Below are 27,354 nucleotides of genomic sequence, written 5' to 3' on the forward strand. Positions count from 1 at the left end.
TCACAGAGGTGATTACACACCTGACCCAGAACACTGGCTGATAGCCTTGATTCAGCGCATGCTCGGCCTCATTAAAAACATCCCTCTCATGTTCCTTGATGTCTGCTAAGTATCTAGGGTTAATTTTAAATGATTAATGTTGATCCCTCTTAGAAAACAGGACACATATTCTAGCTAGGTATCCCTATACCTCTTGCCTGTTTTTTACTTTACAAACAAGTGTGTTTGTATGACATATGGGGAATACGAATGAGACCTCCAGCAGTAACTGAGTGACTGAAGTGTGGGCTTACCTTTCCTGTGGGACTTCCCAGCTAGACCAAGGATTGAGGGAAACCCGAGTTAGCGCTTATAAACTCCTCTGTGGAACACTAGTGGGTGAGCACTGGAGCACTGTTTAGGGAGGTGGGTGAGCACTGGAGCACTGTTTAGGGAGGTGGGTGAGCACTGGAGCACTGTTGAGGGAGGTGGGTGAGCACTGGAGCACTGTTGAGGGAGGTGGGTGAGCACTGGAGCACTGTTGAGGGAGGTGGGTGAGCACTGGAGCACTGTTTAGGGAGGTGGGTGAGCACTAGAGCACTGTTGAGGGAGGTGGGTGAGCACTGGAGCACTGTTTAGGGAGGTGGGTGAGCACTGGAGCACTGTTGAGGGAGGTAGCGTAAACGTTCTCTTCAGTCCAATGGGATTCCAGTTCTCTTTGTTCAGGGTTGCCAGGGGGTGGAGCATTTTCCTTGTATCTGCAAAGCTCTGGGTTTGATATGCAGCACCACAAATATATATTCATACATACATACATACATACATACATACATACGTACGTACATACTCACTCCCCACATATATAACCCCACACACATACATACATACATGCCCCCACAGACATACATATATACCCCATACATACATACATACCCCCACAGACATACATATATACCCCCACACATGTACATGCATGCCCCTACACACATACATACGTGCATACATACCCCCACCCCCACATACATACCCTCCTCCCCACACACACAGCATTTTAAGTCTCTTTGAGATTTTTTGGCTGTTCTCCATATATTATTGTCTAATGATAGCTACCAAGCTTCCAATACCTGAGGAAATTAAACAAAAAATGAACAGAAAAGGTAATATTAGGCCTGTCTATCATTTTGCTTAGTGGTTGAAATTTTCTGAGTTCGTTTTGCACTTTTTGTATGTGAGTGAGATGATTTTGTTGTGTATTGCCTTGGGCAGAAATTCTGTTTCCACCGTGCCATTCCAGTGTGTGTGTGCTTTGTCCCCCTCATTACTCACTAAGGTGTGCTGCTCGGGACTCCGTGCATGTGCGGCCTTTCTAGCTTGTATTCTGAATCTGTGAAAAAACTCCGTTCTTCTTTTATAAGTAAGTCGCTTATGTCTTGACATTTTTGTTCTTTGTCAGATCATTGCTGTCTTTTGTACTTTATTTCTAACTAAAATATATTATATCTTAAGAGACTAAACTCATTTTTTAACAGCTGTTTAAACACTATGCCCCAACCCAACTTCTTACTAAAGCAAAGAAAGAAGTGCTTGGGCATATATTAAAACATTTTTATGGCAATTTTTTCTGGAGAAGAAAAAAATAAGTCTTAAAATTAATTTATTTTCCCCTTTATACTTTCACAGGTTTATATTAAATTGCTAGTAATTAAATATTCAAACTTATCTAATGATAGAGACAAGTTTTATTATACTGTTACATGTTTTCTTAAATTTTACTACTTTATCCCATAGTAAATCCCATAACATCATTTCTATTATTATTTATTTCATTTTATGTTGAAGAGTTAGATGGTAGGCATATAAGAACTGCTTTAAGCTTTTATTGGTTTACAATACTCCTACTGTAATTATGCCTCATTTTATCATTATTTAAGGTTTCTTAATAAAAATTAAACGTTTAGGTCTGGTCACGCACATCTCTGCTCATGGAAGGAAAGGAAAGGGCAGTCAGTTTTTAAAAATGTTTGCCAATAGCTTGAGGATATTTGTGCCTCCGATTTCAGAACAGAGTGACTTACCTGTTTTTCATATAAAACTGTCAGTAATCACTATTAAAATTCTTTAATTGTACTGATGAATTAAGTGTTGGGGTACACTTAATTATGATGTGCGAGGCTGAGGCTAGAGGATCTCCCTAAGCTTGAGACTAGCCTGCTGGACCCTTACCTTAAAATCAGGAGAGTGGGTCAAGGAATACACCTTCCTCCACCACCTCCCTTGCCCTCCCCTCTTCCCCTCCCCCTCCCCCCTTCTTTCTCTCTCTCTGTCTCTGTCTCTGTCTCTGTCTCTCTCTCTCTCTCTCTCTCTCTCTCTCTCTCTCTCTCTCACACACACACACACACACACCAGCACTGGGTTTACTGTGGCACCTAACTGTCTGTTTGTCTTTCTTTTCCTTTTCTTTTCCTTTTTTCTTTTATAGTATATTCTTGAGCCATCACATTATTCTTCAGACTTTGTAAATAAGTCAGTTTAAATGGAGAATTGTAATTACTTACCAAAAGATATAATCTATTTTGAATAGGATGCTAGGGTCATTTATGAATTTGTTTTATAAGATAAAACATTCTCACTTGAAGTTTGAATGTGTAAACTGTATTACATTATGTCAAAGGCTGGCTGTGATACCAGAGTATATCTGAGATGCGGCATAACACTGGTCAAAAGAAGCCAGAAATTGGTAGCGTCTGGCTTCTTGAGGCCAGCACTGTTTGTGACTGGTGAATAGCTCAAAACTCTCTTTTACTCTAAGGGATGAGTTGGTAGCAGACTATGAAACACTCTTTAACACTTTAACTGCCAGAGCTGACAGCTTTTGGCTGTCTCTGCCTATCAAGGTGAGAAACTTTAAAGGGAAAGGGAGGGATCCAGAAGCTGATAGACATACATACACACACACACACACACGCACACACACACACACACACACACGGTGGGTGAAGCAAAGAGGGCTGCAGTGACTTCACACACACATGCATGCATACAGGCAGACAAACATACAGACATAGACACATTCACACATTGGGTAGATGGAGCAAAGGTAAGCTCCAACAACTTCATACATACATACGTATATACGTACATCTATGTATACATACATACACATGTACATATATACATGCATACAAGGATATATACATACTTAGAGACAATCAGGCAGATAGGCACGTAGTTGTTGATGATCAGGCTCCAAGATGAGCTTGTCCTTAGGCTTTTATACACTCTAAAAAAAATTACCTCATAGCCATAAATGCAATTATCACAGAAACAGATGAAGTCATTGCACATATGGAAATACAGCAGGATTATTGATTACTTGTGCCTATCTAAACATTTCTTGTCTATCACTTCATTCCACAAGCTCATTGTAAGTTCAGAGCAATAGTTTTTCATGTCATGGGTTAACAATGTTCAAGTTTAGCATGGTGTAAGGATTCACAAGATAACTATTTACATGTCTTTGCATTAAGACTATACCTGACTGAACATTCTTTATCTATTAACTCCATGATTTCATTATAAGTTAAAAGTAATATTTTATCTGTCTTTCATTCCACAAGCTCATAAGTTTAAAGCAATAATTTTCTATGTCATAGGTTAACAAGGGTTTTTACCAAGAAACAGGTCATCTGTCTTATGTTTTATTTTTGAAGTGCTTTACCTTCATCCAGTATGTTAATGAAAGAAATGCCATGGTCAGACATAGTGGCACACATCTGTAATCCCAGCAGTCAGGGAGGCAGAGGTAGGCAGATCTCTGTGATTTTGAGTCCAGCCTGGCCTACAAAGCAAGTCTAGGACAGCCAAGGCTACACAGAGAAACCCTGCCTCGAAGAAGAAGAAGGAGGAGGAGGAGGAGGAGGAGAAAAAGCTGGCCAGGCTTTAGATACTAACCTGGCTACAGAGCCAAAAGTGAACAGAGGAAGAGCAGGTGTGAAATGATCCGCAGCAGAGATTGTATGAGTCAGTGCTAGAACACCCCTCCATCCTCTCTCCCCAATTCCTCATTTGACTTGGACTATGACATCCCACTGGGTCATTATCACAAGATGACAGTTACCCAGCACGTGTTCCTCCTCCTCCTCCTATTGCTCGAGCTGTGGTGTCTTCTAAAGGCCAGCATGTGTTGGGAAACACCTCACAAAGGGGCACAAGTGGATTCAATTTGAAGAGTGGACAATGGGGATCTTCTTCCAAGTCTGGAAAGTTGAGAAGTGATGACCTTCAGGCCATTAAGAAGGAGCTGACTCAGATAAAACAAAAAAATGGGTTCTCTGCCTGAAAGCCCAGGGGAAAAAGGAAAAAGAACGAAGCTAACAAGCAGAGATGAGCAATGGAAAGTCTGAACAAGAGCAGAGCAGCGCCTCTGTGAAGAAGGAGGAGACTAATGTGAAGATGGCGTCTGAGGCAGGTGCACACCACTCTGCTGAGGAGGGCGACCTGCTAGGTGATGGCGGGGGAGGGGAAACCAGCTCCAGTTGATGGAAGGCTGAGGACAAGAGGATGACACAGAGATAGCACCAATGGGAGGATGCCTCTTAAGTACATAGTGGAGTCTAGAAATCTTACCCCATTTGTCTGGGCACTTGTGAGAGATCAGAGTAACAGCAGATCGTCTCCCGTCTTCAGCACATTCTCCTCTTCCTCCCTATCTTCACTATCTCTCGGTTGCCCTGCGCCTACTTCCATTTTAACCCTGTAGGTTTTGCCTTAATTTTGAAACCTCTTTGACTTAACAATAAAAACATGTATGGCTTTTTATCAATTTTCTCTAAAATAATCACTTGTTATTGCAGGGAGTTCCTCCCATACATATGATTTAGTAGTTGTTTCCCTACCTGCAGAGGCATCTCAGTTACATGTCACCCTGAGAGCAGCTTTGCATTAGAGGGGGGTGTTTTTGCTCATGTGAGTGGGGCTGTTCAATAAGAATGTAAACATGTATTTTTGTGAGTGGGAGTTGAGATGTCTAGTGCATCTTACAGGAAAATAGAGTGATAGTCTTAATATTTGCTTTCTAAAGTTGATACCATGGGTTATTTTTGTGAAGAGTCTGATGTTTGAGATCTTTTTCTCAAAATAAGCAATTCCTTATTAAACCAGGAATTTGAAAGAAAAAGATCTGATTTTCTTATTCCAATTATTTACTTATTTTTTTAAATAGCAACCTCCACAAATCCTCTTAGGTTGTATTAAGTACAATTTTCTTGAGTCATGATCATGTGTATCTATATATGAAATAAAAATGATTGTAAGGAAAAAAGGAAGAAAATGGAGACAGAGGAGCAGGATGGCTCAGTGGTTAAGAACACTCGTGGCTTTTGCAGAGAAGCTGGGTTAAGTTTTCAACACACACATGGCAACTCACAGCCACCTGTAGCTCATCAGTTCCAGGTGATCCGTTATCCTCTGAAGGCCTTCACAGGCACTGCATGTAAGTGATGCACAGACATCTGTGCAGGCAAACACCCAGACACATAAGATAAAAACAAATAAGCTTATTTAAAAAGAGAAAATGGAGATGCTTGGTTATTGAGGTGGCTTAGTGGACAGAAGTCCTTGCTGTGGGACCTGGCAACCTGAACTTAATTCCTGTGTCCTACAGAAAGGTAGAGAAAACCAACTCCACAGAATTATCCTCTGTCCTCCACATATGCACGGTTGCATGCGAACATCCCCCACACAACCCTCCCAAACAAAACAACAATAACGATATTTTTTTTCAGAAAATTTTAATTACGGTGGTCACTAGATACCAGCAGGGACTCCCTAAGTATAGATTATAATAAAATAGAGATCTAACAAGTGAATTTATCAGGAAGATGCCTATTGTGTGCACATGAGGACTTCAGTTCAGATCCCCAGTACCCACGTAAAGCTAGGTGCCTTAGCACGTGTTTATACCCCAGTGCTGGGAGGGTGAAGGCAGGTGATCTTGAGCCCACTGGCCATCCAGCACAGCAGCATTGACCAGCTAAGGTGGAGAGCAAAAAGATGGAAGGCAGTGCTAACATCTGCCCATCAAACAAACACAAGCGTGCACCCACATGCACATGTGCACGTGTCCAATAAGTAAATATATGTAATCCATTAGAGCTAATACAGCTTTTATTGTTGTGCACATTATGTGTTTGGAGGGTAGTGACATGTGCATGCAATGACATGTGTGAAAGTCAGAGGACAAATGTATCCAATTGTTTCTCTCCTTCCGCCTTTTTAATGTATTCCAGGGATTGAACTCTGGTTGTCAGTCACGTTTGTGTTGCAAGTGCTTTACCTGCTACGCTGCCTCCCAGGCGCAACATTTACTTTTTAAATCTGATGACTACATGTTTCATGAAGTCAATCAGGTATTTAATACTGAATTCTGAGATTCTTTTTTGAATGAGACAGGCACCTTGACTTAAAGTACCTCCTTCATGCCAACTTGAAGGACTGATTGACACAACTTGACTCAGCAAATGCCATCTGTGAACAAATCTGGCCCACTGCCTGAGTTTTCAGATAGAGTTTTATTGCAGCAATGTATGCTAGTTTGTTTGTGGCCTAACATTCCGAGTATAGAGTACTCCCATTGGTAGACATTTCCCTCATAACTCTGTTGTTAAGTATTTAAATAGTAAACTAGGTTTTCTACTTGGATATCTGAAAGAGAAGGGAAACTTGCTAAAAGGGCACTCACTGCACTTCGCCACAGACTAGGTTGAGAAGTGTCATTCCTACTTTCACTGCTTGACTGTGTTTGACTGCCAGGACTTGTCTGCAGCTCAGCAGCCTGCTTTCTGTAGAGAGGGTGACTGCTCCTCAGGAAGGTCCTGTACTAAGTAATTGAAGGAATGTATTGAACAAAGCTCATTGTGACTGCAGCACACTTGCCTCCCATATGACTTCTTTGACCACAGCTGGGTGAGGAACTGGAGTAGGGAGTGCAGGCCGTGGAGAGCAGGTGGGGAGAGGAGGAGACAGAGAGGGGAAGAGTTCACTGCTCTAGGATCTGGACCCCCACCACGTAGGGCTGGAGTAGGCTCTGGCCCTGAGCAAGGGCAAGGATAGGGAAAGATCTCTTGGTTTTGTTGTCTTTAATTCATTTAATGGGTGTTACAATACATTTAATATTTAAATTACATTGTATCAGCCCACTTTTTAAAAATTTATCCTCTTACTCTTTTTCTAGTTTGTTAGCTAATGCAAACTTCCCAATAAGGGCCCCACCTATTTTAATGGTGTGTGTGTGTGTGCGAGCACACGCGTGTCTGTGTGGGTGTGTGTGCCTGTGTGGGTGTGTGTGCCTGTGTGTGCACATGTGTGTCTGTGCCTCTGTTTGTGTTTGTATGTGTCTTGAGTACATATGTGCCTGTGTGTGTTTGTGTGTCTGTGTATCTGTATGGGTGTTTGTGTGTGTCCACATGTGTGCCTGTATGTGCGTGTGTTGTGTGTATCTGTGTGTGTGCCTGTGTGCACATATGTGTGTGTGTGTGTGTGTGTGTGTGTGTATGTGTGTGTATGTGTGTGTGGTCTGTACATCTGTTCATCCTCATACTGCTAACTGCTAATATAGTTAGGGTTCCTAGTGTGAACATTCAGGGAAGGTTATTTACCTGAACAATTGCTAGACCAATGAGAAATATGTCACCTCTCACTCAGTAGCCATTAACTGCCTAGGACTCTGCTAAGAGTAGTAGGGCCTCATGATGCCCTTCTACATCTATGACGAAATTTTGATTGGCCCAGTCCTGTTAGGTCTCGTATAAGAAATGCCCTGCTGGGGGTTGTGGGCTCATGCGTGCACTGGCACTGTCATGTTCAGACGGCAGCAGTGCACAGCACTCACTCCCAGCCTGCAGGTCCACATGGATTCTGCCCACCCTTCTGCACTGTTCCCTAAGGCTAGGGGGAGTCGGTGCAGATGTGCTGCCCAGGGCTGAGCACGCAAAGTAAATTATTCTCAAAAGTGTGACCACTTATGTGTCACCTGAACTGTCTCCCTTAACTGTTCCCACTGCAAAAAGTAAAAATAACCGTTTAGAAGGCAGCTTGACTTTGTGTCAGCTCAGCAAAATAATACTAAAAGGTTACACATGTGCACACAGACACACCTAGATACACACACATGCACACAGACACAGAGGTGCACAGATACACATACACACACATACACAAGCACACAGACACAGAGAGACACAGGTGCGCACACATAGAGACACACAGACACACACAGACACACACACACACACACACACACACACACACACACACACCATCACTTCCCCTGGCACAGAGTTTTGATCTCTTTTATAGTCCCGAGTGTGAATTTCCTCCTGTTGAGTAGGCCTCAAATTCAATCAGAAGGCATTTGGTAGTCTGGGTAACCCCATAAGTCTCGACAATGTCTCACATCATGCCTAGCAGGTCAGCACTATAGCTCATAGGATGCACAGCTGTAGAAGATTCTTGGTGACCTTTTCCCGGAAGTCCACGGAGCACTGCCCAGCACTACAAATGCTAGCCAGCAGGGAGGAAGCTCAGTGCCTGCTTGGTTTCTGTGTAGCCAAAGTATGTGGTGTCCTGAGCAGAAAGGTCTTATCTTCTAGTTCTGGCAGCATTGACCTGTACTGTTGGGGCAGGGGGCGCCTCTGGCACCTTCCAGACCAACAGCTCATAGGGAGCCATCCACACATGATGCTGGCATTTTTTGTTTAGTAGCCTGGCTCCTGGGAGCAGCATTATCCACTTCTGCAGGCTACCTCTGCTTACACCCTTTATATCATTATTACTGTTACTGTTAGTTTATGATAGTGTAGGTTTTTTTATATATCTTACACTTTAGTTAATCCTTTCTCTTGACCACCTCATAAAATACTTTGCAGTGCGTTTTACAATAATTTAAGCCAACTTGTGGTGTAGATCATATATAATTTATGTAATTCATATCTACCTTGAGAAAAGTCTTTGTTAAAAGAGTTTAAAATGCGATATTATAGTTTTTAAGAGGAACACTGTATAGTTGTATAATAATAGTTAGTATTTAAAATACTATACATTTAACAGATATAAAATATTTTCATAATTATTTTTAAATATTTAGGTGATATGTTCAAGATTTACTTGAGGAAAACCACTTCATAATTTAAGTTGAGGCTTCTTGTGATTAAAAAAAAAAAAAGACAAACTTCAGTGTTTCTTCTACCTGGGGCAGGTTAGCAGAGTGTATGGCGTACCTCCACATCGATGCAGTTTCACAGATCTTGCCTCGTATCTGATACCCTTCCAGTGTAACAAATGACCTCATTTAAACATTCTGTTTCTAAATTTCGTTGAGTGGATTCCATCTGTATTAGTTGGAGGTATTTTATCACCAGCATGCTCCCATCTCAAGCCCCATCATTCATAGTCTCTTAATCTGCCTTCCCATCGTTGGTAGTGAAACGGACCCTGCAAGCAGGAAGCACGCTTGTATAAACTGTTGTGGTCTCATTCGCTCTGTGTTTGCCTTGCAGCGGGCCTGTGTGACATCACCGAAGGGACTGTCGTCCCAGAGGATCGCTGCAAATCTCCCACATCTGGTAATCCGATTTTATTTCATTATTAATTCTGATTTTTAAAAAAGCTAAGATGGCATATTGATATATCTTTTTATCAATACTTAAAACTATAGATGAGAAACATACCACCTGTTTTTCTTAAAGTTTTAACTGTGCCAACAAATAAAAAGAAATATAGCACGTGCTGGTTAAGAATTCATAGCATGTATTTGTTCAGGGTTATATGATCACTTAGTTAGCTTTCTTACAGCTATGGTATTACGTGTGTTTCCTGCTTACTGTTGACCCAGCACCCTATTTATGCTTCTACCTATAGCTAGATCTTTGCTTCTAGATGCTCCTTACACTGTTTAGTAGGATGAATAAATAGTGAAAATTTGATTTTTTAAAATTGAAAATGAAGCCTTTTGGTAGTTATTAAATCATATCCATTCCAATGTTGTGACAGATTTTGTTTCCTTTTTGCACAATGATAAGGGTCAAACCCAGGAGCTTGTACATACTAGACAATCCCAAATAAATATTATTAAAGATTTTGAGACCTGTGGTTTGAATAAATAGACTCTAAGGAAAATTGAAACCTACGTAGATTTGTTTTTGTTTGATTGGGGTCGTTTCCTGTGTGCTTATGGGCTTATTAAAGTGGCTTTTTTATTTGCAGATGGGTCTTTCTGTGGCCCATGTGTATATTAATATTTTACAGCAACATTATTTTTAGTACATTTGAGAATTTTTAGTAAATAAAATCTTGACTTTTATTATAAGACATTGAAGCTTTGATAATCTTTAGTACATTTAACATCATTATTTTAATTAAATTTATTATTTTTTCTACCTAGGGATCTTCATTAGCTTTCCTGTATAAAGATTTTTCTTGGCATAAGTAACGCCATGTTTAGGTTCCCGTCTTTCACTAGCCATTCTACAGTATTGGAAGGAATTGTAAGATGGGACGTACTGTGAGGAACATTTTATATTACTCTCATGTGTCAGTTTGTACTTTATTAGCCCTAAGTTGATAAAAAAAAAAACTTTTGTGTTTTCTTCTTGCAATTGTTTTCTCTGATGTTGCACAAATTGATCATTTCAATCTTCAAAACTAAAGAGTGCAGTAGGGAGAGGATCCACCGGTAAGTGCTTGCCTTGTAGGAGACGTCAGATTGTTCCACTGAACTCACACAGAAAAGCTAAGCATAGTGATGCGTTTTGTAATCCCAGCATCAGGGGTTACAAAACACACACACACACACACACACACACACACACACACACACACACACACACACGAGCATGCACTCATATACAGTCTGTCCACGCAGGTGTTTTGTTTTTTTAAGCCTCCTATTTCAGTTTGCTTCTAAAACTTAGAGCCACCACAGAGGACTCACTGCCTCCCACCTATTGGTAAAGTTGTTCACACCGTAATTACTGTCCCTCTTGGAGGACTGATATCTTTATAAATTTAGAGTTAGAATCGTAACATATCTTCACTGTCCTTCCAAGTACACTCAGTTTATTCCTGTTCTTCCAGGCAATACTATTGTCAGTAAGTATGCAAGGGACCTGAGCACAGTGGGTAATTGGGACATGGAACATATCACACTTAAACTGATAATTTAAACAGTTACATTCAGCCCAAATAAATTAATATATCTTTTCATCCTAAACCAAACTTTTAAATGGAAGACGCCTGAAGCATTTAATAGTAATACATAATTTTAGATAAATACAAAAGAATAGCTAAATATAAGTATATAAATATAGAAAGTGCATAAATTTACTCTCTGAAGCCTACCCCAGAGATCCTCAGAGTAGAGGAAACTCAACCATGGCTCAACATTTTAAAATATATTTTGCTTATTGGTTCATATAAAAACTCAATATAATTTTAGCATTGTTATGACACTACCCGTTTTTATTGTTTCTGGTGCTTCTGTCAGTTTGGAATGCAGAGTTAAAGTTGTCACCTCAAGGGATCAGTGATGAGTCGTGAATTCTTATCCTTCAGGATAAACCTGCACTGTGTTCGGACTGGCCTTTTTCTGCTCAGATGGCAGAATTCTCCGAGGAGTCAGTGTGTTCTCATTCATCAAGAAAACGCACTCCAAACTTCATAACCAGTGATGGCGCCTAAGCATGCTGTGGCTTAGTGTGCAGGCTGAGCACACTGAAGGAGGCGCTAGAACGCCCTTGTTGGGCGCCTCTGGTTGCTATATTGGCAGCTTTGGCTATGTTCCCCTGCTAGGGTAGTTAGTAGTATTCTTTGTTGTTGTGGCCTGATGCTCTTACTCTTAACATTCATAACTGCTTTGCCCCCAAGGGGGATTTTGCTATAATTCAGTCCTCTTAGTAGCAAATTAAAGTCATAAAAAATGAACTGAACTGACTCCAAAAAGCCATGCTTTAGTCTTCTTATTTATTTGTCTTTGATATTTTGAGACAGGCTTGGCTAGCCTGGAACTCACTATGCAACCCAGGTTGGGCTCTGCTTCCTATGTACTAAGATTAAAAGTGACCACACCTAGTTTTGTTTTCTTTTCTTTTTAAGTTTCTTCTTTTTAAGAGCTTGAAAATAACAAAAATACTTGTCCGAAAACCTTGAATGAGATAGGATATAAATAAGTATATTGTCAAATGGTACATTATAAATTAAAAACAGTAGTTAGTATTTTAAAAGTTAGTCTTTGTAGGAAAGGAAAACTTATGTATAAAAGTGAATTGAACTTAAAATGAGTCCCTCTTAAGAAGAGATCAATATTTAAAAGTGTAAGTTCCCATGTGCCTTCTATCAAAACCAGTGCATTGACCTAAAAATGTGCATACAAATGGAGGGAACTTCAGATCTTCTAAATCCTATAGTCAACATAATGCACTGTTCAGCTCATTGTTATAAAAGCTTCCTTCAGAAAGCATGATGGAGAATTCACCTTTGCTTTATTGTAAAATAAACCAGCGGTCTGAAGCTCACACCAGTGCTGCCTGCAGCTGGATGCAGCGGGAGCAGGCGAAAGTGGTGCCTGCAGATGTGCAGATTGCTTCACCTCGCATGTCAGGAGAGATGGGCTCCTTCCCTGATGCATCTGTGCATATCTATATAAACACAGAGAGTAGGAACCTGCTGGGCTATGTCAACTGAAAATTCACACATCACATGCATTAAATTGTACCTTTTGGTGTTTATATGTGGAGCGGAGAAAATAAGTTGTAGATGTTTTATGTGTCTGTTTAATTACAGAAATCTGGTAGATATATTCAAATAAACTTTGAAACTTGTCACGTGTTGTCATAGGAATTATAACAACCAGTAGAAAGCATTTTCAACTATATTGCCTGTTTATGTTTAGAAAACAACAAACATTTCTCTAATATTAATATATGGAGAAGATAGTCTTATATTACTCTAATATGAACTACATAAAATAAAACTATTTACTTAAACCCATTTTACCATAAATTTATGCAGTCATTTGGTAGCAGAAATGACAATATTTTAAAATGTGTGAGTTTCTTCGGCTATTACACTCTTTAATGTGTTATATTTGTATAAAAAACAGCTATACCTATTTCTGCTTTGCAACTGTTACCAAGGTTGATGTTGGTTTTGTGATAGTTCCATATGAGATCTGGGAGAATCTATGGAAGCTAGTGACAAAAACAGCATGCATTAGTCAGAGAATAGTGTTGGCAAACCTCTGTAGGTTTGATTTCACCCTGCCCATTTTGGCAGGTTTTTCTTGGTGACAGTGTCTCCCTGGCCATAGCAAAGAAAGATGACTTTGGAGGGACTCAAGTTCAAGTGTGTATGTTTCTACCTAACTCACTAAGGTTAATTAATTTATGGGAGTTCTTTCGGGCATAAAAAGGAAATCTTTTTATTTATCCTCATTTCTTTTTTATGTATTTGCTTCTAGCAGAAAAGCTCTGTTTAGTTAGCTAATATGAACTAGTGATAGCCCCCTGAAATATACATCATTGATCACAAGTGGGTTATAAAGGAAATCACAAGTTTGATGTGATAAGGAAGGTCATCTGTGTATATATTTAAAAATGCTACATAACTAAATGGTGAGCATTGTATTGGAAGAATACTATAGAAGGTATCATGAGGACTTAAAGGGAGAAGGAATCTGTATTTCAGAAGGTGGTGAATAATTTAGTCTATGAGATGTGCCGAGATGTACTTAATAGGTATCTAAATGTTATATTTCCTTTTTGTGCTCTCTAACTTATAAAATGCACTAAGATTCTGCCTTTTTACTATGCATTAGAGGAAATTATCAGAAATAAATTATATATATTTGGGTCTGGTACAAAAGATTACATACTGCTGATTGCGGTGCTTCAGTATTCTCAGATGGTGGTCATCAAGTCTTAGTGGTTAGCAGGATTTTAATCTGTGTTTGGTTGCTGTGCCATCTCTGTGCTTGTGACTGACAGTGTACCCCTGTTCCTTCCATTGTCTTCATTTGTGTAGGTTCTTCATCACCACACAATTCAGATGATGAACAAAAAGTGAATAATTTTATAGAAAAGGGTATAGTATCCATATTTTAAAGTATTTTGTTTTATTTATACTTAATTTATTTAGTTGACTCTGAATAGATTTTGACATTTTATATTAAAATATTATTTTCAGTGAAGACCAAAAGCAGAAAGTTTTCCAAGATGGTAGCCAGTGATCTAGGTACGAAATAGACGTTTTTATTTTGTTTCTAATTGTTGCCCTATGCAATGCTAACCCAACACCAGGAAATGATCCTGTGCATTGCATCTTGTATATGTTAATTTGTTATTCCTTTGCTAAATAATAATCTTTGGGCTGTGTCTATTCTAAATGCATTTGGGAATAATTCTTAAAATCAGTTAAATTGGGGTTGTGGCTCTCTCTCTTGACTTACCATATGAATTATTCTGTTAACTTTTTGTCTTTCTTTGTTTTAAAATAAAACAGGGTTCAATTTATGCTCTAAATACCAAGCTTACACTCTCTTGTTAAGCTGTGAATCAGTCTTCCCTTATAATTTTAATTGTATTTTTTATGTTTTGCTGCCATTTCTCATATTTTTAAGGCCATGTCAAGGAAATGATCTTCTGAAAAAGGCATTTTCAGGCTGTGAACAATGCCAGTACCGGGTAACTGACAGTTTCCTACCCAAACCACCCCTGTGCACAAATAAAAAGATTTCTACTACTCTTGTATTTTGTAATGAATGATCTCTTTAAGATTCTCAATTTTAAAGCCAAAGAAGAAAATAAATAACCTAACTTGGAAATGTAATCAGTTTCTTTAGTCGTAAAAAAAAATGAGTATGCTCCAAAGCTTTGAAAGTCTTGATGAAATACTATTATAGAAAAAGAGATAGTTCATCTTTGATTTAAACATGGAACCTTCATTATACAGCTAATGTTATTTTTAAATTTCACTGCATTTTTACCACATATTCCTTTGTATATATTTTGGGGTGGTTGGAGTATGCAAATTGCATGATCATATTATGGCGAAGGCACTTGTGTGTACAGGTGCTTATGTGTGCACAGACTTGAAAATAAAAGGCAACCTTGTGTGTCATTCCATACCTAGGTGCCATCTACTTATTTGTTGTTTCTTTTGTGTTGCTTTGCTTTGTTTGAGACAGGATCTTTCCCTGGCCTGGAACTCACCACCTAACTGACTGGCCTGGCTGGCCAGGAAGTCCCCAGGTCCATCTTCCTCTGCCTTTAGTTCAGGGACTGTTAGTGCAAACCAGTGTGACCAGGCTTCTGCTATGTGGTTCTGGGAATCAAATTCAGGTCCTCATACTTGCAAGGCAAGCATTTCTGCAGAGTGAGTGATATCACCATCCCACCCATACACGCCTTTCGCTGAAGTGGATGAGTATCTCTGCAGCCAGAAGACTTGTACTTTTCCTCACTTCATAGCCATTCATATATGGCTGAATTTTCTAAAGTTACTACAAGAAAACTCTTGTTTTCTGAGCATTGTAAATTGAACCCTGTTTACTTATATTAATGGTGGATGACTATTTGCCCTCTGGTCATTCTAAATAAGGTGGTTTATTCTTGGGCAAAGGGCTTTTCATCAATTATTTGTTCTTTATTGTGGTTTCATAGTGAATCTGTTGGTAGTAATAATTAAATCATTATGTACTAACTCTTTGCAACTAATTTCTTTTATAGCGCATTGTATCCCATTACATTCTGGTTCAGTCACCATTGTAGATAGACGTTCTTTTCTACAGGGGTTTTACTCTAGTTAAATTTGTTTCATAGTTTCTCTCTGCCGTCTGGTCCTACAGCAGTATTTGTATTATTAATGTACAACAGTATTTGTGTTATTAATATACAGCAGTATTTGTGTTATTAATGTACACCTCATTCTTTTCTGTTTCAAGTAGATACGTAACTGGAAATATTTGTGTTAAATTATTTAAAAGTCTTATTGAATGAATTTGCTAGGCTGGAGATGTTTGGAAGGCTATGGCTTAGGTAGTATTCATTTCTTCTAAGTTCTCTGTTTCTCTTTTTGTCATGCTAACTTTTGTAGGAATGCTTCTTAGGAAACATGTTGACTTTATTCATCTTTCTAATGATGATTCATCTTTGGTAGTGTATGATTCTCCCTAATTATTTTTACCCAGAAACATTTTCCTCACCTGCAATATATTTATTGTATGTTGCAAGATTTGTGTCCCAGGTCTCTTTCTTGATGTAAGAATTTTGTTATATACAAATAAAGTTAATGCCTCAAGGTTTTTCTTTTTCAAATGGAGCCTGCCTATATTCCATGGGAGAGATAAATGGTCCACATTAGACATTGAATCACTGTATGCATCTTGTACATCATGGTATCTATTATATAATAATAATTAGCATAAAATATGCTGTTGAAATATGAAACATCAACAAACTCTCCACCAAGATTAGTGTTTGCTGTGGGACACTCTTCATAAAAATATTAGGACTTGGGTCTGGAGAGCTGACTCAGCAGCAGTTAAGAGCACTTACTGCTCTTGTAGAAGACACAGATTCAGGTCCCAGCACCTTCATCCAACATCCTTTTCACCTCCACAGCCACTAGGTATGCACATACATACATGCAAGCAAAGCACTCATATACATAGAAGTTACAGATATTTTTAACTCTTAAATATAAAAGCCCACCAGGGCTTCTTCAGCATGCCCTGTGCACTGCATTCTTCGCCGCCTAGTCTGCAGCACGCAGGCCAGCCATGTCTTTAGGTGATTACACAGTGGCCTTCGGAAGCACAAAGTGGACTCACAGCTTAACGCTGACAAGACAGCTGCCCTGGTTTGCTGTGGAGCGGCTTGGCTCCTGTGCTTTGCCTCACTTGTCATAGAGTAAACGGTGCTGGTGCCAGCCGTAGTGTGTAGGTTGCTAGAGGTCGTGCAGGGTGCCATTCGTACATAAGCATTTTAAAATTTTCTTTGAATTTTTTCCATATAGTATATTTTGATCTTGTTTTCCCCTTACCCCAAGCATGGAAAATGAGGTTTGGTTTTTTGTTTTTGTTTTTGTTTTTGTTTTTTTGTCATTGCCCTACCTACTATAGCAGAGGTAGATGACACAAGAACAGTTTTTTGTTGTTATTGTTTTGGGTTTTTTTAATTTTGTTTTGTTTTGTTTTGCTGGTTTTTCAAGACAGGGTTTCTCTGTATAGCCTTGGACTTTCTTTATAGACCCAGCTGGCCTGGAACTCAGAGATCCGCCTGCCTCTGCCTCCCTAGCGGCTGGAATTAGAGGCGTGTGCCACTGCACCTGGCTCAAGAACACCTGTCTAATACAGGCACCTATTATGCTTTTTCTAGCATTGTACCAGCACTATAATTTTTCTTATTTAATCAATTTAGTAATCTCTGTTTCACAGATGAGTGAACTGAGTATAAGTCATCTGCTGGCTGCACAGCCAAATGATAAAGCAGGATGTGCCCCGCAGTGGTCCAGTTCTACTGTCTGCGCTGTGCTACCTGCTAGTATAATTTGGTAAAAGCTATCAAGGCTTTATCTACACATGTATGCATATATAATGTATAATATGAACATACCAGACAATTCATAGATAGTCTGACTGTGACCCTATTCTGCAACACAGTGACCTGGGAGAAAATGGCTCATAATCAAGTTCTGTGTGTGATTTTCTTTTTTATTTACAAACTTTTTATAATAACATTTTAAAGTTAGATTTATTGAAGAAAAAAATTGTCTGAACATCAAATCTTATCCAGCCCTTTGGTATCCATTGCCTGGACATGGTAGAGAGTCCCTAGAAGTCTAGCTATCTCTAAGACCAGACGCGAGAGTCAACAGAGCAAACTGGAGAACGCTGGCCGCTGAACCCAAAGCCCGGCTTCCGCTCTGTGCTCCATAGAGGCTGTTCCTATGAGATTTGTTTAAAAATGGGGATCAGGCACTGATTATCTCTCCAACCCTAAGAACATGGATACTCAGTTGGTAATTCATTTCTCAATAAAGCCAGAAGTAATCTTGAAGTCAATTTAAGTGCTAGCCACGCTGTTCCTTGGTCACGTGCTGTTGGTCACATGCTCTTTTCCATAGCTCTTTTCCCACTAGTTCTGACGGTTCCAACACAGCTTAAAATTTGCTCTTTACCCTTTTGTTCTACATCATTAATTTATTAAATCACACAGCTTTAGTATTCTCAGCCTTTTGTTTCCCAAAAAAGACATGACAGGGAAGCTGAGGGCTATGTCCGCACTCCTGCTCAGTACCCGCCCAGTCTGTGGGTGCTGGGATCGCAGGCCCTACAGTGAAGAGGGTTTGGGGAGAAAGTGATTAACAGGAGTACATAGTTTAAAGGTTTTGGCAGTTATAACAAAGCATTATGTGTGTGCTCTTTTCATTATTAAGAAATTATTGGAATTAGGTCAGAATTGCTAGAGAAGTATTAACTATACTCATGATTTTATACAGTAAAACAACATGGTGCTAAACAGAAATTTTTATTTTATGGCAAGGACTTGCTTAAAATTTCAAAATACTTGAGGTTATATAAATTTTTTTCTAGTGTAAATTCTAGATAAAATAAAAACATTTAATGACATTCAGAGTTTTGTTGTGAGCAAAACTTTTAGCAGCCCCATAGGTCTGGTTACCTATGTCAAGTCAGTAAAATATGTACAATTAATAAAATGCTCATTTCATATAACTTACTTAAAGAGGGATTAAACTTGTTATTTCAAATCGACGACATTTCCTTTTTTATATTTATATGTTGAATTTTGACTTTTGAATGAACTTTAAACGTTGATCTTATAGTGACATATGGCATTCTATACATTTGTCTTAAAGGTCCCCACCCCTCTTTCTAGGACTATTATCATAGGGTGGCATAAAGAAGCACTAGGCAAGTGCAGTAACAAGTGATTCATGAGCACATTCATGTTTGAGATGTGGGTGCCAGTGACTCACAATAGCCTGACCATCACAGTAGTAGGGTCTGGAGAGATGAAATCCATGACATGAGGTTCTTTTAAAAATTATTTTTAAGCTATACAAAACTGATTTCTCTATTTTAAGATGCACATGTTATTTAACCAATCTATCTGTGTCTGTATCTGGTGAAGACTTCTGTGGCTTCCTTGAAAGCATTGATTTAATATTGCCTTTGGAAGACTATTTGAGGGACACAATGTCTTCTAGCTCTAAGGATATTGTACATCAAATATAGTAACACCCAGATATGTGAGGTGAACAGCTAAGATTATAGTCAAGCACTCTAATTTTGTATTATCTTTTATCTCTTGTCTCAGACTCAGTAAGCTAAGCTGGTGAACATGAGACAACTGATATATAACTATGACCAGTTGCTTTGTTAGAGTATACTAATTAGCCTAGCCAAGCTAAGCAGTAACAAGATGACGTAACCCCTCCCCTCAAAGCCCTTTCCAGTCTACATAATGCCTATTCCTAACACTGCATTTGTCATTTTTTTAGATGTGGAAGTTATGTACTATGACTGGATTTCTCTTTGTTTACATGGCGCCCTTATGGACTAGCAGGGTCTGTGCTTTAAATATCTCCTAACCGTCCAAACTCTAACCAAATATATGCATTCACGTATTAACCATTTTTTTTTCAAAATGTCACATAGGAAGCACTATTGTATGATGCATGCATTACCACTAACATAATAGACGTAGCAGACGGACTCCTAACGTTCAACCTCTTCCTACACTAAGGCAATAATAACTGATTTTGAGGATGGGAAGTGAATTCCATGAAGTTCGTGGATGAACTTTTAATTTTTCCATTACACAGAATACCTATATTTATATTCTATATGAATACCATGATTTTAGGTTAAGCATAACTTGTGTTTCTTCACTGATATAGAAGTGGAAGTATTAATTTATATCAAATAATGGTTCTATCAAATGTGTTTATTGCATAAATACTTTGATTGTTTAGAGACATAGGTATGTCTTGAATTATAAAAATTAATTTAAACAATAACGAGTGCAATAACCATGGAGTTGGGAGGTAGGAAGATATTCTGTCTCATAACCTCGCCTGCTCTCATGACTGTTGCCTCATCCGCAAACAGTTCTGAGGAACAACTTTTCTCCTTGTAGAAAAGCCAAACCTCCTGTAGCCCTAAGCAAGAAATGATTTTTAAATTAAGAGTTGAAAATGCTGCCTTGAAGTAAGAGCTTCAAGCTCACAAAGATTACATCAAGTAAGTACACACTTTCTAAAAATTGGAAGTAAGATTTGTTTTCCACTCCTGATGCTATTAAACATATTTTAATTACCCCAGAATCTAGATTTAGGAATAAAACTATTCACTTCTATCTTGAAAATCAGTTGCTATGGTAAATATTAATCAAATAGTTCTCGGAATTTTAAAAGTATACTTTATTTTTCAGCAAAGATGTCAAGGAAGTTAAGCTTGCCGACTGACCTGAAGCCTGACTTGGGTAAGTAGAGTAAATGCCTTAAGGGGGAACTTGGGAGAAGGAAGAGCTCATGGACCATCGCGCAGTATATTGGGAGAGTGGAGAAAAGAAGATAGAAAAGTATGGTGCTGTAGATCATACTGAAGCCAATGTTAAAATGACAAGATGCTCTGTGATTTAGCAGCTGTTGAAATAGTATTTAGGATACACACTCATACAACACAAAATACATATTCCCTTGCCTGTCTTGATTTTGTCTAAATAAAATTTAGTAAATGTTTCTCAAGTACCTATTAAATTTTATTAAAAATTTATATCCCACCCATTAAAAACCTTATTTTAAACTCTATACACTTAATTTTATACGATTTCAGTATTTTAAAAATAGGACAAATCTCTTATTGAAGGGTGCCACTGTTAACTCTGATAGTAAAATAGGAAAACTCTTATATAATACTTTTATGTAGCTCATTCATTATCAAAGCAATGGGAGGGCACCCAGACTTTATACTTTAATTCATCTCAGAACAGCTTTCGCTGTCTCATGTGACAAATGAGATTCCGATAAAGGTAACAAGATCCATGCTGTACAGCAAGGGCTCTCACCTCCTGTTGCTGTGACCCTTCAATGCAGCCCCTCACATTTGTGGTGACCCCTACCATAAAATCATTTCCTTGCTGCTTCATACCTGTCATTGTTCTGCTGTTATGATGAATCACGGTGTAATATCTGATGTGCAGGATATCTGACGTGCCCCCGACGGAGTCACGACCCACAGGCTGAGAAGTGCAGTGCTTCTGGCGGAGCCACATCTCTCTTAGAATCTCCTCCCTAGAAATGTCTGTTTTAGTTGAAGAAGTTACTGAAAGATGCTTTTGCTGTGCACAATCTTAGAGATAACGGGGTGCTTTTCTGGGTGTTACCCACTCATTCCATTCCCCCCCCACTGTTATTAACTAGATTCCTTATCGGACTTAGGTGTTGCTCTAGTTCAACATACTGGCTTTCGCCCAGCTCTCTACCACTTCTCTTACCTCTTAAGCTCAGAGGAAGCATGCAATAATTGGTACAGGTGCACTATGTATATAGCTATCAAAGTTCGGATCATAGGAAATCCAGGCCTATAGGGCTACTCCTAAGAGGGAATGAATATTAATCATAAAATACAGGCTAAAGGAAGGCCAGCGTCCTTTATTATAAAAATGAAAATCTGAGTGCCCTGTAGTTACAGGAGTGTGTGTGTGTGTGTGTGTGTGTGTGTGTGTGTGTGTGTGTGTTGTCAAAGAATAAGCTTAATTAAAAGCGTTATGTAAAACTATAAAAGTATGAATTATACCTTAAAAAATGAAAGTCATAATTTAAACCCAAGTATTTCTTAGGCTTACATTATATATGTTGCTCTAGAAGAGATCCGGGATTTTCTTTTATTTTTTTACAATTTTTTATTAAATATTTTTACATATGCATTTATATTATTACACATATATTCAATAAAATACCTACAGCAAGAAGAACCATGAAACAATCAAGAATTATATAGATGTTACATTCATAGTGTTTTGCCTGTTTGTATTTGGCAGCCTTGAAGAAAACTTCTTTCCTATCTTGGTGCGTTTAAAATTCTCAATGTAAATCAATACCTGTCATATCTCATCATTATCAACTTAAAACATCTATGTAGACCTAAAAACATCTTAACCCCTAAACAACTAAGCTTAATTGTAAAACTAAGCTTATCTGGTCTTTAACCCCATCAGAGACTTGAGAAGGAATAACATTAATTACCAGAGTAAACAGGGAGTGCACGTTATCAGCTTCCCAAATGAGAAGATGACAGAGACAGTTTTGCTGCCTGAACAGTCACCCAAAATTCTCTTATAACGTTGGAGGGATCCAGGATTTTCATCATATTAAATATTACCAGTTAAACTGACTGTGAGTCTTTCAGTATCTTAAAAGTTTCATATTCTCAAGTCCTCATTTAGAAGTACGTTGGCGTGGTGGTGCATGCCCTTGGTCCCAGCATTCAGGAGGCAGAGGCAGGTTGATCTCTGTGAGACTGAGGTCCGCGTGGTCTACAGAGTGAGTTCCAGGACAGCCAGGGCTGTGACACAGAGAAACAGACAAAGTGCTTTTAAGTCTAGTAAAAATATATGTATTCCAAACTACTGTTTTCTTAAAAACATGTACTATTTTTCAAAATTATACAAGTAACTTAGTTAATGTGCATCTACCCCATTTTATAGGCTTCTTAATTACTTGTTAAGTAATGATATTTTTCAAGATGATTATGTAGATTCAATACAAATGATAGAACATATAACACTGTGAGCATACCTGGCAATTGGCAAGCCTAGCTTTATTCTAGCAATTTTTATTTCTATTCTTCATACCAGAACCTTTAATCATTGTCCAGTAGTACACACTTGTTATCCTAGCTTTCAAATTGAGGCCAGAAAATCAAGAGTGTGAAGCCAACCTGATCTACACACTGAGGCAGTGTCTCAAAGAAGCAAATGAATAAACTGAAACTGGTCTATTTTGTTTAGTCTGTTCACTTTCTAAAAATAATCAAGCCACAGAGACCCATACCTTCTAGCTTAAAAGGGATAGGTAGAGTTGTATTTCATGAAATACTGAAAATCCTGACTTAATTTTAAATGTTTAAGTACATGATAAAATAGGCACCCTACGTCATCACGTCGGAACTCAGGTGTTCTTCAATCCATTTCCTTATATTGATGTAGCCTAGACTTTCTTTGGTGATCGAACTCTTACAGGTAAATCACATAATAAAACTGCCATATAGCTTAGTATTTGATATTAAGTTAGTCCATTAAACTAATATACTGTGTACTAATGGCTTTGAATTAACATTTAAAATGTACGTTGTTTGGGGGAGAATTGATTTTTTGGTTAGTTGGTTGGTTTTTGTACTTTTGAGACAGGACTGGCTGTCCTGGACTAGGTTTGTAGACCAGGCTGGCCTCAAACTCACAGAGATCCTCCTGCCTCTGCCTTCCTGAGTGCTTGTAAGTTATTGTTACTCACCTATGTTTTTTAACAAATATGACAGATTTTCCCCATAATAGTTTACTGAAATTCATATTACAACTCTCCTCTTGTCATTACTTCTCATTGTTATGACTAGGACACAACTAGTATTGTCTGTCCTTTATGTGTGTTATTTAGGTAACAAAATATGTTATCGTTGGAAAATGCATTTCCATTTTAATTTTAAAAAGTGGCTTTGAAGATTTACAAATGTTAATATGCTTCTATAGTCAGTCTCATTTTACAAACTCATCCAGAGTGTGGTGGTTATCGGTTGTGGGAAGTTGCTTCACTTACATTAAGGACTTCAGTCATTTTCTGTTGCTGTAACAAAATACCCACATCTTTAATAAAGAGCTTCCTTATTAATAATTCACATTGTAAAGGTTTGCATGCATGGTACCCTCATCTGCTTGTCTCTGGTCAGGGCTTTCTTACTGCATCACATCATGATTGATGTAAGGCATCACGGTGGGAGTGTGTGTCACAGGGGCAGATCACATGGCAGCTAGGCCAGAAGTGAGACAGAGGCCAAGGCCAGGCCTGCTCTTTTTATTCTGACTCTTCTTGTGACAGCTAGCCCAGGATTCCTTGAGAACTGCACACGTGTCCCCTGTGGGCGGTGCTGCAATGGCATGCTCACCTCCTCCTGGATCCTGCCCTTAAATGTCTGTCACCATCAGCGCTGCCATTCTGAGGCCTGAACTTCATTGTGTGACACACTCAAATCTTCTCCACATCACAGCAGTCAACGTTTCCTCCATGATAGTGTCTATAACAGAAGAGTAGACTTTTGGCCAAAAGAAAGATGTCCTAGAAATTAAAGTTAGATATGACCTTCACTGTTGTCATTACTAATAAGTTTAGAGATTGGTGATTGTCAAAATTATGTTATGTAAAATTACTGGAGAAATAGTTTCAATTTATGAATCTAAATTTATTTACATGAAGTTCATGAGAGTATAAGGATTGAATAATACCTTTTACTGAATTACAGCTTAGAAAGCTTTATTGCATTTTTATTAGTGATATTTATTTTTTAGGATATTGAAAGCCATGATTTTATAAGTGAAGTGTACTAGGTGTGATTTTTCTGGGAATTTTAATATATAAAGTTTTATATGTAAAATTTTAATTTTAATATATTTAATGGCACATTGAACAAAATGACTTCAACTGTCAATTAAAAATCCATCTACAGTAAGTGTATATTGAATAAACTTTACAAGTAGAGCTCTAGAAAATTCTACAGAGCATCAAAAGGATACAGTCCTTGCAGTATAGTCCTCCTAGAGCAGGAAGTATGCCAGCTTAGAAATAACTGGCAACAAATGTTCCCTGACAACTGGGAGAGAGAACTAAGCTCAATAGCTGTAGATGCAAAGGCCAGAGGACCTCTGTGGCTTAGAAGTTAAACTCGGGTCCTGTTTGCAAAAAATCCAGAGTTTCCATTTAGATTCCATAGCAAACTAAAGAGGTATAAGATCAGGAGCCAGAACCAGGAAGTTAAGGTATGATGTGAGGCTTCCGGACATCCTTAGTACCACTGAACGTGACTAAATAGACAAATACAAGCTAATGAGGGATTTGTAATCATAGCATTTGAATTGTAATTGTGCTGTATAAGATTGAGTTGTATTAGCAGTAAGAAACCAAAGGTAGGATCATCCACCTAGGTAAGTGGCGATGAGAACCTCAATTTAGAATAATGGAACTAGATTTGTGACTGAAAAAAAAAAAAAACAACATTGAGACAGAACTTGGCATCCCAGCTCTTGTGTGGGTAAATTGAAGCATACAATTGGGACTGTGGATGGTCCCCCAAGGTAGCCTGAATGTCCTAATGTCAGCAGAATGTAATGCTTTATTAACAGTATTATTTCTCAGGACACAAAGCAGAAAGCATGTTTGGAAGCATTTGAGAATGCAGTTCCTAGAGAAGAAAGCCAAGGCTTGAGTTGGGATTGGACACAAAACACTAGTGGGAAAAAGTATTAATGAGTATAATATTAAAATACCTACATCAGGCTTTGGAGATGGCTCAGGAATTAAGAGGACCAGAGGACCCACACTCAATTCACAGCACTCACCTGGCAGCTCACCACTGTGCAGAACAATTCTGGGAGTCTGACAGTGTCACACAGACATACCTGCAGGCAAAACACTAATGTACATAAAATTAAAATTAAAGTAACTATATCATTACAGACAAACTTGAGTAGAGAAAAATGCCTGGCATTAAGAGTGGGCCAGATTCCAGTTACACATGTGGAAGCCAAATTTCTGAGATGGATGTTGTTTCTATTCAAGGGAAACAGGGGCAGCCCTTTGTGTTGGCTATTATGGTGGTCATGTGACCAGACTGAGGAACAAGTGGTTCACGCGTCAAGCACTTCCAGAAGCAGTTTGTGCATGCAAGACTTGCAAAGTCTTTACATTTTTAGTTTTACCTAACCGTGAATTATGATGCTAAGGATATAACAGCTCCATGACCAGTAGGTGCCGACAGTGGAGGTCACACATTCAGCGTTTCTTTGGAAGGTACCCTTCTCACTTCTGAAAACTATGTATTTAATTATTTGTATTTTACATTTAAGTGAAAGGAAATTTTATTAACATAAAGGTAAATTGCTTTTCTCTTCACCTAAAAGAATATTTTTATTCACTTTGTTATTGTAACAGTGACTACCCTTGGAAGTGTGAGATTTTGTAAACTAAAGCAACCCCACATTTTTAATCATTTCAGACGTAAAGGATAATTCCTTCAGCAGATCGCGGAGCTCAAGCGTAACCAGCATTGACAAAGAGTCCCGGGAAGCCATCTCTGCTCTTCACTTCTGTGAAACTTTCACTCGGAAAACAGACACTTCCCCATCCCCGTGTCTGTGGGTGGGAACTACCCTGGGAACAGTGTTCGCCATCACCCTGAACCTTCCCCCCGGGCCTGAGCAACGACTCCTGCAGCCAGTGATCGTGTCTCCAAGTGGTACGTACGTGTGTCCTGGAGCTGCATGCACATGCGTGTCCATGTGGGACATCTTCTGGCTTAATTAGAAGCTCCAGCTTTTTATTTACTGGTCTAAGCATTATAAAGATAAATGGTATTAGTGACAGTTTTATGTTCTAATAAATAAATATTCTATAGTCGTAGATAAGGCTCAGCAAGTAAAGCCTTAGCCACTTAAGCCTGCTGACTAGAGTTCAGTCTCCAGACCTCACATGAATAGCTCAGAGCAGATGGTGCACATCTGTAAACACAGCACTCCCATATCAGGTGAGACAGGGAAAGTGGTCCAGAGCTCTCAGGCCAGCTAGCATGACTGCACTGCACAGGGGAGAAGAGGCCTGCCTCAGAAACCAGGGGAGAGACCTAGTTCCCAAAGTTGCCCTCTCACTTCCACAGGTGCCTGTGTATACAAGTCAGTTTTAAATATTTTAATTAAAATTAATTTTCTAGTTCTATATTTAAAGAAAACAACATTCATTTATTCCTTCAGCAGGTCACAGAGCTCAGTGTAACCAACATTGAAAAAGAATCCCGAGAAGCCATCTCTGCTCTTGCACACAGATATGTGTGTGCAAAATTTATTATTTAATGGTAAATTGTTAACATTTGACATTTATTTTTGGAGCGTGTAGTGATAATGTGTTTTTCCAGACATCTAAATAACATGCCTTGAGTCTTGGATTTTATCAGAGACCTGGTACAATTTTACATGTTCAGTGCAACGTTCAGTCAACATATTTGTGTGTGTTTAGTGTCAGAGTTGGAAAAGCTTATTTCCT

General features: G+C 38.7%; 1 protein-coding gene and 1 pseudogene across 4 annotated transcripts in view; both read left to right on the plus strand.

Moving 5' to 3' along the window:
* Positions 1–27,354, plus strand: part of STXBP5 (syntaxin binding protein 5) — a 125,005-nt gene that overhangs the window by 90,108 nt on the left and 7,543 nt on the right. The window contains exons 19-23 of one of the 3 annotated variants that reach the window (XM_084776103.1): positions 9,534–9,599; positions 14,053–14,112; positions 14,215–14,262; positions 20,484–20,534; positions 26,315–26,554. In XM_084776103.1, coding sequence (XP_084632229.1) covers positions 9,534–9,599; positions 14,053–14,112; positions 14,215–14,262; positions 20,484–20,534; positions 26,315–26,554 — 465 coding nt within the window. The remainder of the gene's footprint in view (positions 1–9,533; positions 9,600–14,052; positions 14,113–14,214; positions 14,263–20,483; positions 20,535–26,314; positions 26,555–27,354) is intronic. The other 2 variants (XM_084776104.1, XM_084776105.1) reach the window with 2 other exon arrangements.
* Positions 2,680–5,158, plus strand: LOC311593305 (heterogeneous nuclear ribonucleoproteins C1/C2-like; annotated as a pseudogene). The gene is made up of 2 exons: positions 2,680–2,716; positions 3,872–5,158. The product of its transcript is annotated as a heterogeneous nuclear ribonucleoproteins C1/C2-like (transcript).

The sequence above is a fragment of the Acomys minous genome, assembly GCF_964271855.1.
Source record: "Acomys minous genome assembly, chromosome: 3".
NCBI lineage: Eukaryota > Metazoa > Chordata > Mammalia > Rodentia > Muridae > Acomys > Acomys minous.